The following is a 20,903-nucleotide window of genomic DNA, read 5'->3' as shown; positions in this document are numbered from 1 at the left end:
TTTATGATTTCTTCGTGATTGGGGTTTTTATCGCTTTATTTAAGGGTGGAACTTTCAACCTTATCTATGGGTGGAGGGAATGGCTGGCTGTCTTGCTCCCTCTTTCGGCCTGATTGGACTGGCTTCGACTGGGGTTGGTGGTTCACCTCTGCCTTCCCACTCCTTTTCTTATGGGGTCTGTTTTATCTTGAGTGTCTCTCTTGTCTACCTGTGCCTCTTCCTTCATGCCCCAGTCATTAGTCACTTTCTTTCCCTCCTCTCTTCTTCCACCTTCTTCCTTTCTTCTCTATCAGTAGTTTGTAACTTTATTTCCATATTAGTTCCCTCTTAATAGTGCGAGGTTTTATCGGTTTCAGTTATTCCAAGGTTTGAGGGACTGATGACCGCAAAGTTTGGTCCCTTTCTCCAATCCAACCAACCATGGCCATTGCCAGTGTCATCCATGGTTGTCATCACGCCTTTCAACACTTTATGTGGCACTTGTCCTCTGCCGATCTTACTGCCTTTAAAAGCCTTCATGCCAAAGCTGTTATTTAACAAAACAGTTGTGTTGGGAATGATTTGTCTCCTCCATGGGTTCTTCTGTCCTTTCTTCATGAGTCTGGACTACACTCCAAAATTGTCAGTGGTAGTCTTCTATTCTGGGACTTGCAGTTCCAGGTGAACTTTATATGGACCCATCTGTTTTTGCAGAACACATTGTGATCCATTTTGCAACAACGTTGATATCAGCCCTCTATCCAGCTGCCTTCTCCTCGTCCAGAAACAATGGACTGAAGCTTTCCCTTTGTCAGGCGGAACCCTACGATGAACATTTTACTGAATGGGAACTACGTGTGGCCCTCTCTTCTTCCCGTTGATTCCATGCATAACCAATTGCTTCATCACCTCAGTCCTCCACAAGTATGGTATCTCCTCCATGTGCTTTATCATATTTGGCATTTTCCCATCTCAATGGAGACACAGTATTGTGGTTCCTGTCCTATGATAGTTACCAGCCCATCAGTCTCACTGTCCCCTGCAAGTTACTGGAACAGAGTGGAGCTCATGTGAAACTTCCTGACAGATTAAAACTGTGTACCCTACCGAGACTCGAACTCAAACTCGAATTCAGAGTTAGAGTATTGGTACAACACACAATTTTAATGTGCGAGGAAGTTTCATATCAGCACACACTTCGCTGCAGAGTGAAAATTTCATTCTGGATTGAGGGCTGGTCGGCTCAGTTGCATTCGCAAGTCTGACCCTTTTATCGCCTAATCAGTGCAGCTTTTGGGAGGGACAGTCTCCGATTAGTCATGTGATTTGATTGGAAACCACAGTTCAGCTGGCCTTTTCTTAGTGCCGCTAAGTTGTCGCAATTTTCTTCGATCTTCATAAGGCCTACAACACAGCTTGACACCATCACATCTTACTTACGCTCCACGAGCAGACTCTTCGCCACCTCCGATTTTTATTCCCAAATTCCTGCCCCACCGGGTGTTCAGAGTTCGGGTTGAAACTGTTTTAACCTTTCTGCAAACCCAGGAGAACGGTGTTCCATAGGGCTTTTTTTTCTGATCACTATTAATGGACATAGGGCCTTCACCAGACTGTTGGTTATCGCTGCTCTGTATGTGGATAATTTCTATATTTGGGCTAGTTCCCATTAGGTGGCCTCTGCGAGACAATAGCTTTAAGCTGCTGTATGGCGCGCTTCCATGTAAATACTCTCTCAAGGTTTTCAGCTCTCCCCCCCTTAAGTTGAGGATGGTGCATTTCTGTTGCTGTAGTATGGCCTATCCTAATGTGGAGCTCTACCTCAATGCCCATCACCTGACCACGGTCCTTCTTTTCAGTTTCTTAGGTCTTTGTTTGACAACAAGCTTACATTGTTGTCCCATATCCTTTGAAAGGAAACCAAGGAGCAATTAGGAAAGGGAATCAATTCAGGAAGAAGAAATGTAAGCTTAGAGATTTTCCAATAATGTCAAAGATGACAAAGAATTTGGGAGAGCAGTTAAATTTAATAGGCTGTGTCTTGAAAAGATATAATAAGATGGACTTGAACAAAAGTAAAGAGAGGTTACAGAATTTAGTCAAATCAAATCAGGTGATGCTAAGAGAATTTTTTATGGAAGGTGCCTAAAAATGGATCAGTTCTGTTATTATGACAGCAAAGTAGCTGATGGCTGAGATAGATAGCAATAAAATACTGACTGGCAGCAGCTAGAAAAGCAAATCTGCAAAACTTCATCTAATGAAAGAAAGAAATAATAAAAATTTGTTATGAAATCTGTTTCTTTAGAGATTTGTGTGGAATGTAGTTCTTTTACAGAACTGAAACATATACAATAACCAGTTCAGATGAGACAGAATAGAAGTTTTTGTAATCTGTTGCTGCAGAAAAGTGCTGATGATCAGATGGATATGATCTCGAAATGGCACAAAGGTTGACAACTTGCTTTAAATGTTCAGAAATGTAAAATTATGCACTTTACTAAAAGAAAAAAATAGTATCCTATGACCATAATATCAATGAGTCACAGTTGGAATCGGCCAACTCTTACAAATACCTTGGTGTAATACTTCGTAGGTATATGAAATGGAATGATCATGCAAGCTCAGTTGTGGGTGAAGCTGGTGGTAGACTTCGGTTTATTGGTAGAATACTGGGAAGTGTAATCAGTCTGCAAAGCAGATTGCTTGCAAATCACTTGTGCAACCCATCCTAGAATGTTCAGGTATGTGGGACTAGTACCAAATAGTACTACAGGGGATGTTGAACGTATACAGAGCTGGTCAGCATGAATGGTCACAGGTTTGTTTGGCCCATAGGAAAGTGTTAGAGATGCTGAAGAAACTGAACTGGATACTCTTGAATATTGAAGTAAACTAATCCGAGAAAGTTTACTAATAAAGTTTAAAATAGCATCTTTAAATGATAATTCTACCCACTACGTATTCCTCACATAGGGTTCATGAGGACAAGACTATAATAATTATAGCATGCATAGAGGCATTCAGTCAATCACACTTCCCATGCTCCTAATGGAATGGGAAGAAACTCTAATATTTAGTACAATGGGATGTACCTTCTGCCAAGCAAATCACAGTGGTTTTGCAGAGTATAGTTGTAGATGTTGATGGGTAGATAGTGTAACTGATGAGGTACTAAAACAAATCGAAGGGGCAGAGACTGACGGCACAACTTAACTAAAAGAAGGTATTGGTTGATAAGGTACATCCTGAGGCATCGATGAGTAATTAAACATAGTGGCTGCTGGATCAAAATGGTGTCTGTTCTTTTGGACATGGCCGGAAGAATCTGTAGTATCCTCTTTGCCACGGTAGAGTCCTTTAAGAGAGGCTGTGTGCTGTGGTACAAGCTCTTCTGCAATATTCCTCTCGCAGACAATGTCGGTATTCTAGCTACTGCAAGCTTTAGTATGGCTATCGGTAAAGTAAAGGTTCCGCTATGTACTGTCATAGCTTAAGCCTGGGCTGCTATGAGTGACAGACATCAGACTAGAATGATTCAGTGGGAGTGACTGAGCTAATGTCTGAAACTGAGCCCTCCGGTCAGTGGCAGGGATTTAAATCCTTGCAGTTGAGAGGGCATTGTTTGCGTGTTTGTTTGTGAGTCTCCTTTGGGCCTCTCTCGTGAAGACCCACTTGATCCAGTGCCTACTATCTGTCTTCTTGCTACATCTTTTCCAGCCAGTGTGCTGGTGACAGCTTACGCCAGCACAGTTCAAGTAACATTGAAAAATGCCGGGTGTGGAAGCAGAGCGCTCATGAAGGTCAAACACAAATACTTGAAGGGCCTTAAGTGTGTATTTACCACAAACACTTTCTGTGATTCTTGTAATGGAATTTGCAAGTAGGTGTCATGGAAATCTTTGTTAGAAAAGTAATGTCCTGCACCAAGCCTGTTCGCAAATTGCTCAGGGTGAGGTAATGGATAAGTGTCAACTACTGTCTGTGGGTTGAGTGTAGGCTTGAAGTCAACACGAATGCAAATGCGACCAGAAGGTATAGGCAACAAACTGAGAGGACTTGCCCATTGACTAGCTTGAATGGGAGCAATTACACCATTATCTTGCAATTCTTTCAATTCACTTGCTACTTTCTTTCTTAAAACAATTGGAATGGGGCAGACCTGGAGAAATTTAGGCTGTGCGTTGTCTTTCCATGTTACATGCACTAAAAAGTTATTAGCTTTTCCCATTCCTTCTGAAAATAGTTCAGGAAATTCTTTAAGCAAACTAGCTACATTGTCTTTTGGTGCAAAATCGGATAGGTAAAGTACATTGTCTTGGATGCCAAGTCCAAACAAAACAAAGGCATCTAAAATGTTCTCACAGTCCCTTCATTTGGACGCAGCAAAATTCACTGTCCCAGTGTGAGATTTGTGAGTAGCAGGCAAACAACACTGTCCAAGCACTGGACTTTCCTTTCCATTGTAAGCAGTGAGGTGCTTGCTAGATTTAGAAAGGCTTAGTGAGCCTAACTGTTTGTGCGTGACACAATTAAGCGAAGTTACTGAGGCACCTGTACCTAACTGAAAATTCACACGATGGTCAGCAATTTGTAATGAGACAAATAGTTTGTTAGAACACCATTGCAAAGCACTAGGGCGAGGAGGCAGCACAACCTTAATCCTACTTTTGTCAGGAGCTGTTGTAGGTTTTGAATACACATCATTTACTGCATGAACACAAGCCTGTTTTTTTTCTGAGAGCGGGCAAAATTGAAATTTTGGTGGCATTGCAAACAAAGTGTTTAGACTTTGCCTTCCCCCACCCCCACATGTGCAACATGTTGTGTTATGTAACGGGCAATCCTGTCTTTTATGGCGAGCAAAACATCTAGGGCATGACTTCAAGAAATTCATAGGCCTGTTTACATTTCTACGTAGCTATCTGTGAGGCTGTGTATGCACTCGTTGTGGGCGGGTGCAAGCAAGGGACGACCTGACCCGACAAATTGGTGCGTGGTCAGACTTAGCAGCTGCTATATTACCTGAATCATATTGCTCTAGTATTTTCAACACTTGAGTAACTGATGGATCATATTACTTTAGGATCTGTTCCCATATTCTGTTATCTGAGACATTGAATATTATTCTGTCCCGAATCATTAAATTGCTGGAAAATTTACCCCAACTACTCTTAAATTTACACTTCCTAGTCATGCCCATTAATTCTATGTACCACTGGGAGTACGTCTGTTCGACTTTATCTGCAGGCAAAAGAACTGATATGTAGCTGCAGCTACTTGGACTTGCTGGTCATAGTACTTGGTTAATGCAGCGATTACTCGGTCATACTGAGTGAGGTGTGGCGCAGTGGTTAGCACACTGGATTTGCATTTGGGTGGACGATTATTCAATCCCGCATCCTGATTTATGTTTTCCATGATTTCCCTAAATCACTTCAGGCAAATGCCGGGATGGTTCCTTTGAAAGGGCATGGCCGACTTCCTTCCCCATACTTCCCTAAGCAGATGAGATCGATGACCTCACTGTTTGGTCTTCTCCCCCAAATCAACCCCAACCCCAACTTAGTCATAGTTGAGTTCGTCGGGAGATACAGTTGGGAATAATTTTTGTATTAACCCTTAAAGTGGTTACTGCACTTGATGATTTCAGTTGTAAATCGAAATATTAAAAAAGGTAGGAAGATTTTTCTGTTTAGCAAAAGTGGCAAAAGCAGATTTCAGAGTACTTGACGGCTCAATACAAAAGTTTTGTCTCAAGTACAGATAGTGTTGAGGATCAGTGGACAAAGTTAAAAACTATCATACAATATGCATTAGATGAGTATGTGCCAAGCAAGATCGTAAGAGATGGAAAAGAGCCACCGTGGTACAACAACCAAATTAGAAAACTGCTGCGGAAGCAAAGGTATCTTCACAGCAAACATAAACATAGCCAAAGCCTTGCAGACAAACAAAAATTACGCGAAGTGAAATGTAGTGTGAGGAGGGCTATGCGAGAGGCGTTCAATGAATTTGAAAGTAAACTTTCATCTACTGACTTGGCAGAAAATCCTAAGAAATTTTGGTCTTATGTCAAAGCGGTAGATGGATCAAAACAAAATGTCCAGACACTCTGTGACCAAAATGGTACTGAAACAGGGGATGACAGACTAAAGGCCGAAATACTAAATGTCTTTTCCCAAAGCTTTCACAGAAGAAGACTGCACTGTAGTTCCTTCTCTAGATTGTCGCACAGATGACGAAATGGTAGATATCGAAATAAATGACAGAGGGATAGAAAACAATTAAAATCACTCAAAATATGAAAGGCCACTGGACCTGATGGGATACCAGTTCGATTTTACACAGAGTACGCAAGGAATTTGCCTCCCTTCGTGCAGTGGTGTACTGTAGGTCTCTAGAAGAGCGTAGCGTTCCAAAGGATTGGAAAAGGGCACAGGTCATCCCCATTTTCAAGAAGGGACATCGAACAAATGTACAGAACTATAGACCTATATCTCTAATGTCGATCAGTTGTAGAATTTTGGAACACACATTATGTTAGAGTATAATGACTTTTCTGGAGACTAGAAATCTACTCTGTAGGAATCGGCATCGGTTTTGAAAAAGATCATCGTGTGAAACTTATCTCGCGCTATTCGTCCCCGAGACTCAGAGGGCCATAGACACTGGTTCCCAGGTAGATGTCATGTTTCTTGACTTCCGCAAGGCGTTTGATACAGTTGCCCACAGTTGTTTAATGAACAAAATAAGAGCATATGGACTATCAGACCAATTGTGTGATTGGATTGAAGAGTTCCTAGATAACAGAACGCAGCATGTCATTCTCAATGGAGGGAAGTCTTCCAAAGTAAGAGTGATTTCAGGTGTGCCGCAGGGGTGTGTCGTGGGATCATTGCTATTCACAGTATACATAAATTACCTTGTGGATAACATCGGAAGTTCACTGAGGCTGTTTGCGGATGATGCTGTAGTATATCGAGAAGTTGTAGCAATGGAAAATTGTACTGAAATGCAGGAGGATCTGCAACAAATTGACGCATGGTGCAGGGAATGGCAATTGAATCTTAATGTAGACAAGTGTAATGTGCTGCAAATACATAGAAAGAAAGATCCTTTATCATTTAGCTACAATATAGCAGATCAGCAACTGGAAGCAGTTAATTCCATAAATTATCTTGGAGTAGGCATTAGGAGTGATTTAAAATGGAATGATAATATAAAGTTGATCATCAGTAAAGCAGATGCCAGACTGAGATACATTGGAAGAATCCTAAGGAAATGCAATCCGAAAACAAAGGAAGTAGGTTACAGTACAGTTGTTCGCCCACTGGTTGAATATTGCTCACGAGTGTGGGATCTGTACCAGATAGTTGATAGAAGAGATAGAGAAGGTCCAACGGAGAGCAGCGTGCTTCTTTACGGGATCATTTAGTAATCGCAAAAGTGTTACGGAGATCATAGATAAACTGCAGTGGAAGACTCTGCAGGAGAGACGCTCAGTACGGGCTTTTGTTGAAGTTTCGAGAACATAACTTCACCGAGGAGTCAAACAATATATTGCTCCCTCCTACGTATATCTCGCGAAGAGACCATGAGGATAAAATCAGAGATTAGAGCCCACACAGAGGCATACGGGCAGTCTTTCTTTCCGCGAACAATACGAGACTGGAACAGAAGGGAGAACCAATAGAGGTACTCAAATTACCCTCTGCCACACACCGTCAGGTTTCTTGCGGAGTATGGATGTAGATGTAGATGTGAAACACTGAGAACCGCACAAACGAAAGGAAATGTTATAACTTTACAGTACCTTGAACATGATGAACTTGACAGTGTGCTTGGAACTGAGTCAGGTATTCGTGCCATTCCTATTCTGTGTCGTTAAACTGCTGGAATGTTGGTATGCTGGTAGGGGTACTTGTTGGGCTGGTTGGTTGGTCGGGTGTGCGGCCAACACAGTTTGTGCAGCCAGTAGTTGTTGTACTGTCGTCAGTAAGGTAGCAATTTGTTGGTTCTGAAAGTGAAAAACTTGTCAGATCCATCACATTGGCTGTCAGTGGCTGAGGCAGGGGTTTGATGGGGCGGGGAAGTCATGGTTTACACAGATATGTTATAGTAAAAAGCAAGCAAAGCCTTTGAAAAGAGAAAATTGATTAGCTTGGCAGAACCCCTCCTGGAATATATGCGAGAACACAACAAAAAATTAGCAATTACAAGCACTTTAACACTATAACTCCTACAAGTTAAAACACAAGAGAAGCAAGCAAAATCTTCAGCCAAATGGATTACCTTTGATCAGCACTGAACTATTCTCGTCCCCACTGTAGCATCCTTGTCACACTGTAGTGCCTTAGTCGCCACTGTAGTATCCTCATCGCCACTGTAGAGCTCTTAAGAGAGTCAGTGTGTTACGCTACAAGATCTTCCATAATAGTTTTCTCGCAGACAATATTGGTATTCTAACTACTACAAACCTTAGTATCACTATTGGTAAAATAAAAATCCCGCTGTGTACTGTTTTAGCTTAAGCCCACTCTGAATGACAGCTGCCAAACCAGAATGAATCAGTGAGAGTGACTGAGTGAGTGACTGTTAGTAACTGAGTCCAGTCAGCAGCAGTGGCCTAAATACTTGCTGTCGAGAGGGCATTGGTAGAATGTTGCTTGGTGAGTCTCTCTGGCCTCTCTCATGATAGGCGCACTTGCTCTGGCTTCTATGTCAGGAAGCTTCAGGGTGGGGGAAGGTAAAATCTGGAGAGGGAGACCAAATTTGTGTAGGTTGCAGTAGTTTTTCTCAGGTGGAAGACTAGCACAAGATAGAATAGTGTGGAGACAAATACTTCAGTTACACCCTACAGAGTGTGTATATAACTGACACAATGTAACTGGCCACATATTTCCCCCGGACAATGAAATTTTCAACTTTGTTGAGATGTTAGTGCTGAGCAGGATCTAGCTTGCTAATCTATTACCGTTAACAATATATTTCTTATTGGTTATGCATGAGCCAAATATTAGCTTACAGCCAAACAGTCAAAGGCTGATAATACTAACCAGAACCAAACGTGCTCAACCATATACGCGTAATATCAACATTATAGAATAATGCAAATATAAAGTGGCAATTGTGTAATGAAGTTCAAAATAGAAGTTAAGACCGTGTAAAATTTTAGTATTATCAAGTTATGAAGTGTAAAGGTGCATGCACACCTCCCCTGTCAGTACTGTGTATTTTATGCTTTATTGTTAACAAAAATCTTTAAATATTGTCTGTATTTTAACAGTTTTCAAACATCCTTTTAATATGATTTATTCTTGTATTCACGGCATGTGTAAAACTGGCGATGTCTTTGAATTTGGCACACTTTGAAGAAAAAAAAAGGGGGGGCAGCATACGGTGTTTTATGATGTCATTTCTACACTCATAAAGCTCGTCTTTTTCTTACTAGAAAAAAGTGGCAGAAGTAATAATTAACAATGATATAGAACAGAAAGGGGTAAAGAAAGCAACACCTACAAAGCGTGTAACAGTAATTGCACCATTCACATTTGAGGAGAGGGACAAGATACGACAGCAACAGAAAGAAGAAAAAATAAGGCAGGTATGTAAAAAGTATTCTTACAGTTTATCTTCAGAGAGGCATGAGTAATAATGCAAGGATTTAGCTTGGTAGGAACTGTACAGTGTCACATAAGAAATGTTCATTGTTCAGGAACAATACTAGAGCTGGTACTGGATAAAAGCCTGATACATTACTGTTGGATAAAAAGTAATAATTTGTATAGTGTGTTTAAGGAAAAACATAAACTTACAGGTAAAGATGTGACTAAGATAGTCTGAATGTTAAATGATGGGTGTATGTTAGTAATAAAATACCTAACTTGTTGGTGTAGCATTGACATGTCACTTAATACTCAATTTTAACAGCATGCTATGGCATACTTGTTGCACATGTACATAGAGATAAAATATTCCAGAAATCTTTTATCATGATTTTCATCTGTGTTGTCAAAAACATGTTTTCTTCCTTATTTCATTTCTTTACCTTTTGTCCAGCTGTGATACAACAGTGGATTAGATATATTCTTCATTTGTTCAGTTCATTATGCATTTTTGTGACAATGTGACTGCTCACATGTTGCCACACCTCTCCTGTTGCTGGAGAAAGAACTTTTCTGTTCAGCAAGCTAAACATTCTGTACTGTCTTGTCAGTGTTTAGAATGGCTCCTTGTCCCCATATTAAGTAATTATTGTAATTTGAAGACCAACAGTTGCTTTCAGTTCCTGAGTTAAACATCTTCCAGTACGTTGCCAATAAAAATGCTGAAATGACTTTTGCTCCAACATTTCCCATCATGGCACTTGCTTCGTGTAGTTTTCTCTGTTTACAGCTAGTACATCAGAATTACTGTTTCAGTTTTTAGAAGAGGAGAAAAGAGCTCGAGAATTCCATGCAAATCCAATACCCAAATCAGTAAAATGCTCAGTCTCACAATTGGAAATAAAATCCCACTCCCCTACACAGCCTGAACCTTTCCATTTGTATACAGAGGAAAGAAGACGACTGCATGAAGAAGCGCAGAAGGCTAAAGTAAGTTTCTCCACCATCGCCACATTCTTTGTTAAAAAGCTTTGCTTAAAGTACTACAAATATTGGTGTTCGGTGTGCACACAGATTCTAATTCTTTGTTGTAGCTTGAAGAAGAACGTCGAGCAGCAGCAGAAGCAGCACAGTTTAAAGCCAGGCCTCCTGTTGTCCTCTTGAAAAAGCCATTTGAACCAGTGAAGCCGCACCGTGTATTGAAGGAAATAACAGATGTATGCTTAAATACTGAAATTCGTTCAAAAGAACGTGAGAGGTTTGAAATGAAAATGAAAGAGAAGGAAATACTTAAGGAGGAACGCAGGAGACAAGTAAGTTTACTATGTAGAAACACTTTGCACTTCTAAATTTGAAATTTGTTCTGCTTGCATTTAAATTGAAGTTGTGAATACATTTTTGTTGTACAGAGCAGAGAGTATGAAATGTATGTGGTATGTGAGGTTTTCGTCTAGTATTACAGCACAGAAATGAAATTATTGTCCCATCACTATTAGACTGTGACTGGATCTTTGGTGTGGCTGTCCTGATCTTGTTTTGTGTGGCATACTAAGTAATTTTGGGAACTATTACAAAACAAGAGCTGAAATTGTAAAAATATCTATTACGGTCTCAAACTGTAGACTTGGTGGAAATAGATGTAGTCTTACTTCAGGTAGTAACAGCAACAAAAAAATAATTGTATTTTTCCCAGGCTTCTTGGGAATCATTGCATTCTGGCCTCAGACTGAAGGAGGATATATCAGTGTGAAGTACACAACACACACACACTCTCTCTCCTTCTTTATACTGTTAAAATTTCTTCTCTGTGCTGATTTCTTTGCAGTAATTTTCAAAGTTATTTTCAGCTGTGTCCTTCGGTGCTCCCAATTGGAGCTTCTGTATCAGTGAGTATAAAATTGCTATTGGTGTAATTTTACATATATTTAAAGCAAATGCATAATTGAATATAAGTCTTTCTCTACTATTCTGTACCGGCTTTCATGAGTTGATTATCATCAAGAATTTTACAGTTCTGGTACAGAAAACTATTTTGAGCAACAAACCTTATTTTTCCACCTAACAGTACTGAATCACACATTAACATTGTTGTCCTATCATTGTTGTGTCTGTACAAGATTGCGTAACACACCAGACATCTACAAAATGAATAAAATATTAACACATTTATTTATGATACGTTCAAGCTGAAACTTGAGCAATGCTTAACATTGGTAATGTTATGAGTAGTACTGTTAATATCAGGAATCTGATATACCGATATTTAAAAAAATATCATTATCAGCCCTCAAGATATCAAAAAAAGTATCAAAATGTTGATGGGATAAATATTGACATAACGGCCTAGCTGTATATTTAAGTATTGATTTATTAGTAGATATTCTATACAGCAATGAGCTAGCAGCCTGCTGGTCCCTCATAGAGCAAGAGTTGAAAGGAAAACAATGCACGTTCACCCGTGGAAATAGCCACTTTGCAAAGATTTCACTAAGAAAAAACCATGGTTATAGCGGGTGGGCCAGGTAATAGTATTGACAGAGATCTTGGATACAGTATTAGTGTGACCTGGCAAAGATTGCATCAGCATCGAAGCATACTAGTGTTGAATTTGTATCTGTTCTTGGGCGCCATTACCAACCTCATTTGAACTCTTCTGTCAAGAGTTAATTTGGAGTTGGAACAGCTGCTATGTCAGGTGCAGGATCACACATTGGTGTGGTTCCTGTTGATTCTCTCAATAGGTGGGATTATACTAGGCATGGCCTTCACCTCAACAGGAAAGGGAAGGGTAAACTGGTTGGGAAAATAGCAGGAAAGTTAAAGGGGGGAGGCATTGTCTGTAGCGATTTGAGAATTTCTGTGTAAATTGTAGAACCACTCAGCCTTCTACTGTCTCAAACACACGATATTCTGGATATTCGTGTGGGATGGTAGTATCCTGCCTACTGTGCATCACATGCTTGTGTGTGCAGGTTTAAAATCAGTCGCAGGAAGAAAGTAGACGCGGCAGTCGGACGGCACCGACAAGTACCTGTTGGGCAATCCATAGATGTTTTAGTGGGTGTGTAAGGAAGAACCATGGAGTTATGCAGCTCTGTGCTTATTGAGTTATTGACTATTTTTATTAAAACAAGAACAGTTTAAAAAAGTACTCTTGTAGACTCTTGACGCAACCTTGTTAGAGGAAAGACTCATATTATGATTCATGTTAAGGAAGGTCGTGGTATCCAAGCCAACTTGCTTTTAACTGTAAACCAATTTGTTTGTAACGTCGTACTGTAAAAGAGACTTGCAGGAAGCCACACATTCATGTGGAAAGTGAGACTTTTATTGTGTATGAAAGTCAAATACATCGACAGTTGGTAGAAAGTAAAGTTTGTATGTCTAATTATTTCATAAGTAGAAAGAGTCTAAAAGTTCCTGTACCTAGCGTTATTCGATGGAGAAGAAGTCAAGAGGGTTTCCAGCAGCTGGCTATTCAGCAAAGAAGAGTGGCTGCAAATTCCAAGTAAGTCACCTCGTAAAGAAGTGGAGGGTGGTTTGCGAGAATTAGCCGATATAACTCGGATCCACACTCACACTTCGTCATCAGAATGTTAGAACATGGCGACCTGTGTGAAAGGACTAAGAAAACAGGAATTTTAAGTAAAAAACAAGAGAAGCTGCCGTCACATGTTGCCATAGCAACCAAACATAATAAGACAAGGGAAATACTCCGAGACATTGGAATATGTTTAAATATCCATGGAGTGAGATTTAAATGGAAAAACATTGAAGAAATGAAAAATTCACAACGATAAAAATAGTAAAGAAGATTTTGACATACTTATCTAAGAATGCATAGAATGCTTCATCAAAGAAGATCCAGTGCGGGGAGTATAGAGCTCTCGCACACATCGCGGGGATGCAGACGCGGAAACGAACATACATCTGACACTGCCGGCACTAGCTGCTGTTCACCGGTGCTGACCTGCTCCCACATCCACTCACCTACGCGATGAGAATTCTATGCTGGGTGAGCGTGAAACAAAACTTGATTACTTTAGTACAAAGTAACACAAGGTACTGTTGAGTGAACTGTTATTGTGTAATTATCATATTTAAAGTTAGTTTTAAATTCTTACAAGAGCTAAGGCATATAAAAGTATAGAAAATATACAACAGGTTGGGGAAACTCAAGACGCAGCTATGGCCATGAAGATTAGCAAAGAAGTGCCTGACTGGGCTGAGTTGATAAATTTAATCGAAGCTCAGAGTCTTAAGTTAAACTCATTAAATTCTCAATTAAATGCTCGCGACTCTAAGTAAAGAACTAGACTTGGTAAATTCTCAGTTAAGTGGTCAAATGACAAATTTAGGTTTGTTGGACGCCAAAGTCGACTCTCAATGCAAGGAATTTTAGTAATCTATGCGAGGGCAAAGGTGCTTTAAAGACTGAATTCGATGCCATAAGTAATAAAATAGAGAATTTACAAGTAGATTTAAATAACGAGTTGACAAATTCTTTGACCACTCATATAAATCATATGTTTATTGACCTTAGTCAGAAACAGAACGACGCTTTTCAAGATTTATTGAAAATGTTAAACTTGACATTGAGAACAAATGTAATAATTTAGAATCAGAACTTATTGAAAGATTAGAATCTTTCGAAAAAATTTACAATATTAAATATAATGATGGAAGACAGGGAATGAATACTTTGAGAGTGTGCATAAGCATAATGATTTAATGCCAATTATTCAATCGCAAATCAAAGGTGTCAACACATGGGTAGATAATGTAGAAAGGAATTTCAGAGAGAAAATAGCTAACTCTGATATTATAACGATACCAGAGAAGGAAAGTTGCTACTTACCATATAGCGGAGATGCTGAGTCGAGAGAGGCACAACAAAAAGATTCATACAATTAAAGCTTTCGGCCTTTAAAGCCCTTTTCAGCAGCAGCAGTTGTGGTGGTGGTGGTGTGTGTGTGTGTGTGTGTGTGTGTGTGTGTGTGTGTGTGGTGCTGACAAAAGGCCGAAAGCTTTAATTGTGTGAATCTTTTTGTTGTGCCTATCTCGACTCAGCATCTCCGCAATATGGTAAGTAGCAACTTTCCGTCTCTGGTATTGTTAAAATATCAGGGCGCGCGCGCATTATAGATCGAAAGGTTACCAAGAGAATAACATCCGGGAATGTTATTGCCTATTCTTTCTTCCGAACTTAATGATACCAGGAAGGGTGTGGACGACCTGTTGAGAGAAATTAAGCTTATCCAAAACAAAGTAGAAGAAAGGGTAACTTCACCTAATGTTGTGTTAACTAGTGAAGCGGTGACTGATTTGCAATGGGAAGGTAATTGCGGGTTATCTAGACAATTCCCTGAATTTAAGCCGGATGGAGATGTACATCCAACCCATTTCTTAAAAAAAATTGGGAAGATTCCAAGAATATCGAATTTGCTGTGGGGTACCTTCTAGGGGAAGCCTCAGAATGAGGAACTGTAAATATTGAGAATTTTTCCTCTTGGGAAGACTTTCAAAAGAAATTTAAAGAGAAGTACTGGTCTGCCAGTGCTCAAGAAAAGTTAATATCAGATCTGTGGGACCCAAAATATTATAATACTACTTGGGGTACTATGAGGAAATATTCCCATTGCCATTTAACACAAGCAAAAAATTTAGATAAGCCAATGGTAGAAGAAGGATTAGTACGTATTTTAATTAGACGATTGCCAATCTATGCAAGAAAAGACATATTATGTAGTAGTTGGAAAATGATAGAAGAGATTGTTGTCTTTTGTTAACACACTTAATGCGATAAGGACCGCAACGAAACTTTACACCAAGGTGAAAGTTCAAACTGTAAAAGAAATAGTGGAAATAATTTTAAAAAGCTCGAGGCAAACTTAGCAAAAGTACACCAGTACAATAAGAAAAGTTGTAACAACGATTATCAAAAGAAGAATTCACATTCAAATTTAGATCCAGTAGCTTCTCAAAAATTTGTACTGAGTAACCATAAAACACAGAATGGGAATGTATTATCTCATTTCGATAACCAGCCTATAATTAGTAGTAATCAGGAAAACATTGTTCGACCTGGATCAAGGGCCGGGGTCCAGGTTGTGGAGATACATTAGGAGGCCTTATTCCGTATAGCTATATTAACTTTACACACAAGATACCCACGAAGGAATACTTGGTGCTTGAAGAACCAAGCTTAGCCACTAATAACCCACAACCTATAATAGCAGGAACAGTGGAAAATTCAGAGATTAGCGTATTTACAGATTCAGAAAGTGAGGTATCACTCATCTCAAATGCATTTTTTTTCTCACTACAAAATAAACAGCACTTGCCATTATTGCCAGTGACTGGAGTGTACATAATTGGGATAATGGGAACAAAAAGTAAACTTGTAAAATACAAAACTCAAAGTTAACTGAAATATTGGAAATATGTTATTTCATCAAATGCTACTAATAGTAGACAATATTTATGGAGATGTACTGTTTGGTGTAGATTGGTTGTTAGAGTTTAAAGTCCTCTTAAACTTTGATGACCATCATCTTTGTTTTGGTAGAGGGGACAGTAGATGCTGGACACCATTTGTGACAAATGGTCACATTTAGGGACAAACAGCTGAGTGTCAGTGTCTGCGAGTAACATCTAGAACTCAGTTATCACCAAAAATCAATAATGTGGATCAAGGAACACATCGAACTGATATACAAGACAAAGTTAATGAATCCCTAATATTAACCGATCAACAAAGGCGAAATTTATATAAAAATTTTAATGGAGTATGAAGTGGTGTTTTCCGATTGTCCAGGTAACATTAGCAACTATATCTGTAAGTTCAAAATCAAAGGTGGCACTCCATTCTTTTGCAAACCGTATCCAATACCAGTGAGTTTGAAGGAAGCAGTTCGGGATGAGATTAACAAAATGATTGATGATAATATTATAGAACAGAGTTCCAGTGTAATGAATAATCCTCTGGTCGTGGTGAAGAAAGCTACAGGCAGGGTACGATTAGTCTTAGGCACTCATACATTGAATCGAAATCGACAAACTGTTATCCAAATTTGAAAGGGCAAGATTCTTCAGCACAATGGACTTAACTGCAGGACATTGGCAGATAAAACTACATCCATAATCCAAAAAATATACAGCCTTTTTATTTGATGGAAAATCATATCATATATCATTTCAATGTTTGCCATTCGGACTTAATATCTCTGTGTCTGTATTTATACGTGCGTTAGATGGATCACTAGGGAGAGACTTGTTGAAGGATTTGATAATATACATAGACGATATCCTAATAATATCAGCTACATGGCAGGAACATTGCCTCACTTTGTGCAAGACTCTGAAAAGATTCAAAGAGAAAGGTATTACGGTGAAGCTGTCAAAATCGTTTCCCCCCCCTCCCCCGCACCAAGAACTTAACTACTTAGGTCGTATTATAAGGGTAAAGGGAATTAGACCAGACACTGAACACATAAAAGCTATCAAAGGATGTCTGCACTCCAGAAATGTAAGACAGTTAAAAGGATTTATAGGTATGGCCTGACACTATCGACAGTACGTATGAGGGCAAGAGTTAAATGACCTGAGAATTTAAGTTTATTAAGAAAGGGAGTACTGTGGACTTGGGATCAAGGTGAAAATGATGCGTTTCAAAATGTTAAGAGAGCGCTTGTTGAGTCACCCATATTACATCATCCAGTTATGGGCGAACCGTTTAAACTTTAGACAGATGCATCTGATTATGGTGTTACTGCTGAACTTTTCCGGGGAGAATGGGATCCAAGTGATGTAGGGCACAGAACCATAGCTTTTGCTAGCCGGAGCCTAAATAAGCACAAACTAAATTACACAGCTGCCGAGAAGGAACTATTGGCGATTGTGTGGAGTATTCACAAGTTTCAGACACTAGTCTGAGGATCAGAAATCCATATTTATACAGATCATCAAGCTTTATCTTTTCTGATGAGTAGTCGATTACTACACAGTAGGTTGATGCGATGGATGCTTTTCCTACAGGAATACGACCTAAAGATACAATATGTAAAATATTGTACCTGATATGTTATCAAGGCTACTCATAGGAATGGAAGACTTACAACGTCTGGAAGGACCCGACATTATTTTTGCCATTAATTTTATGTCAGCAGAATATCCTAACATCCTTGTAAAGGAAATGTGTCAAAGAATAACAAGGATTATCCATCATGAACCGTATTTCACAGAAATATTTTCTATGTGTATCCAGAACTCGTTACCTCCTAATCAGTTAGGAAAATGGAAAATTATAGATCATAACTTGTTTTGGAGAGATGGCATAACATCACAGCGATGGTGCTTATGTATTCCGAAGGTAATGGATGACAAACTTGTATGGTACGTTCACACAGGATATGGACACTTCGGAATCAGAAAATATATATCCCATATGAATAAGTTTTATTATTTCAAGAAACTAGGGCATAAAATAGCGTCTTTGATTAGAACCTATGAAACTTGCCAGGAAGTAAAAGAGAAAAATACATGAAATACAAAATGTATTCTATTATTCCTAAGTCATTACATGACCTCACAGTGGCAGATTTTTCTTGGTCCAGTTCCACAAGGAAAGGGAGGAGTATCATATATTTTGGTTATCATAGAATGTTGGTCAAAATATGTCAAACTATATCCCATTAAAAAAGCAAATACACAGATGGTTATACACTGTTTTCAACAATACTTTCTAGAAGTAGGTAAACCAAAACTGTTTCTTACGGATAACGGACACATAATTTGTGAATAACAAATTTAGAGAATTCCTAGCATGGGAAGGTATTCGACAAGTGTTAATATCCAATTATAACCCGTAATCAAATCTGTTTGAGCGAGTAATGAAGGAAATTGGAAAATTATGTCGTACTTACTGCCATGACAAACATACTTCATGGGCAACGAAAATTAAGGACCTTGAACTTACCCTAAATGAATTACCCCATTTATTGACTGTGTTGGTACCTTTAGAAGTTATAGGCAAACCTTTTGTAGGAGAACCTCTAATTAAGAGTTTTAATTGGCCTGAACAATGTAGTGTCAATTACGAAGTAAATCGGGAAATATTTTCTAAAAATTTAATTTAAAAGGCACAACAAAGAGTAAGTAAGTGTAACGAAAAGGCTGTGGAACCTCAGTACCAAGTCGATGACCTGGTTCTTATAAAATATCATCTTCCCAGCACTTAAAAAAAAAAAAACATCTTCCCAGCTCGACTCTGAAGAAAGAGACTCATAAGTTTTTCCAAAAATATGAGGGACCATACTGGTTACAAACAGTGGTGCATCCTAAGACATAATTTTTAGTAGATCCCACAACTGGATTAGGGAAGGGTAAATGCAATGTAAAGGATGTAAAATTGTATTTCCCCTAGGGACGTTAACATTCTAAGTTAATGGGCGGAGTAACGACTGTCAGATCCCAAGTTGTTTTCGGTGTTTTTTCCAAATAGTTTCCTGCATCGAAATCCTTTAAAATATAGAATTATTTTGTAATCTTATTGCTTAGAAAACCAGTTATGACTATGAAATAGAAAACAACGTAAGATAATCACAGGAAAAAGTAATGTCTAGACGAAATGAACTAAATAGAGTGTTGCCGGTATATTCGTGGAAAATATAATAAGATGTGACTAGCTGAACAACTGTTATACGATAATATATAGATTTCCTATTCTGTATAGTGTGTTTTAGACCTTCTATGAGATGTGATATAGATGAGAGGGTTTGTAAAAATTTTGAAAGTAGTGGATATTGTAGCTAAAAGCATGATTTACAAGAACAGGTAAATCATGTCTAACACAAAACGCACATCACACCTTTCAAACAACCTTCGCAAACAAGTGTGCCTGATTTTTCATCATTTGCCATTTCCATACGGTTGCTAGGATTTCTTTCGGGGACCTCAAAGGGTGAAGGTGGGACAATTCCATTCTGTAGGAGACGATTTAACACCAAACCACCTCCGACGTTTCACTCCAGTACCTGAGAGGTAGGGATCCTAGGGAAAGGGGGTGGGAAGGGTTTCCTGGCTTTAGTGCTATCTTCTTTCTCTTCTTTGATCCTAGTATCCATATCTTTTTTTTTTTTTTTTTTTTTTTTTTTTTTTTTTTTTTCCCTTTCTTGCTTCTCATTTGAGGACCTGTCCCCCCCCCCCCCCCCCCCCCCTATTTCACAAACTTCTTCGCTGAAGTCCTTCTGTATTTCTGTCATTATTAAAAACCTAAATCTTATCTTTAGATAAGAAGGCCAAAGAATCAGACTACACAAACAGACATCCACCTATACACAAATACAGGGCTATTACAAATGATTGAAGCGATTTCATAAATTCACTGTTGCTCCATTCATTGACATATGGTCACAACACACTACAGATACATAGAAAAACTCATAAAGTTTTGTTCGGCTGAAGCCGCACTTCAGGTTTCTGCCGTCAGCGTGCTCGAGAGGGCCGTGAGACAAAATGGCGACAGGAGCCAAGAAAGCGTATGTCGTGCTTGAAATGCACTCACATCAGTCAGTCATAACAGTGCAACGACACTTCAGGACAAAGTTCAACAAAGATCCAACTGCTAACTCCATTCGGCGATGGTATACGCAGTTTAAAGCTTCTGGATGCCTCTGTAAGGGGAAATCAACGGGTCGGCCTGCAGTGAGCGAAGAAACGGTTGAACGCGTGCGGGCAAGTTTCACGCGTAGCCCGCGGAAAATTGGCTCATGCCACAGCCGGAGACCGACAGCGCCGACTTCATGTTTCAACAGGATGGTGCTCCACCGCACTTCCATCGTGATGTTCGGCATTTCTTAAACAGGAGATTGGAAAACCGATGCATCGTTCGTGGTGGAGATCATGATCAGCAATTCATGTCATGGCCTCCACGCTCTCCCGACTTAACCCCGTGTGATTTCTTTCTGTGGGGTTATGTGAAAGATTCAGTGTTAAAACCTCCTCTACCAAGAAACGTGCCAGAACTGCGAGCTCGCATCAACCATGCTTTCGAACTCATTGATGGGGACATGCTGCGCCGAGTGTGGGAGGAACTTGATTACCGGCTTGATGTCTGCCGAATCACTAAAGGGGCACATATCGAACATTTGTGAATGCCTAAAAAAACTTTTTGAGTTTTTGTATGTGTGTGCAAAACATTTTGAAAATATCTCAAATAATAAAGTTATTGTAGAGCTGTGAAATCGCTTCAATCATTTGTAATAACCCTGTATACACTTCTACACAAATATTAAATCATATAAGAGGAAGCCTGTC

At 39.3% G+C, this 20,903-nt stretch overlaps 1 protein-coding gene across 2 annotated transcripts in view; it reads left to right on the top strand.

Annotated features, from left to right (window-relative positions):
• The window catches only part of LOC126162692 (targeting protein for Xklp2-like), a 121,012-nt gene that overhangs the window by 84,120 nt on the left and 15,989 nt on the right, over nt 1-20,903 (top strand). For both annotated transcript variants that reach the window (XM_049919346.1, XM_049919345.1), the window contains exons 8-10: nt 9,434-9,586; nt 10,404-10,577; nt 10,682-10,900. In XM_049919346.1, the coding sequence (XP_049775303.1) occupies nt 9,434-9,586; nt 10,404-10,577; nt 10,682-10,900 (546 nt within the window). The remainder of the gene's footprint in view (nt 1-9,433; nt 9,587-10,403; nt 10,578-10,681; nt 10,901-20,903) is intronic.

Source organism: Schistocerca cancellata, chromosome 2 (genome assembly GCF_023864275.1).
Source record: "Schistocerca cancellata isolate TAMUIC-IGC-003103 chromosome 2, iqSchCanc2.1, whole genome shotgun sequence".
NCBI lineage: Eukaryota > Metazoa > Arthropoda > Insecta > Orthoptera > Acrididae > Schistocerca > Schistocerca cancellata.
The sequence above is the reverse complement of the archived record's forward strand: the minus strand, read 5'-3'. Positions and strand labels throughout refer to the sequence as shown.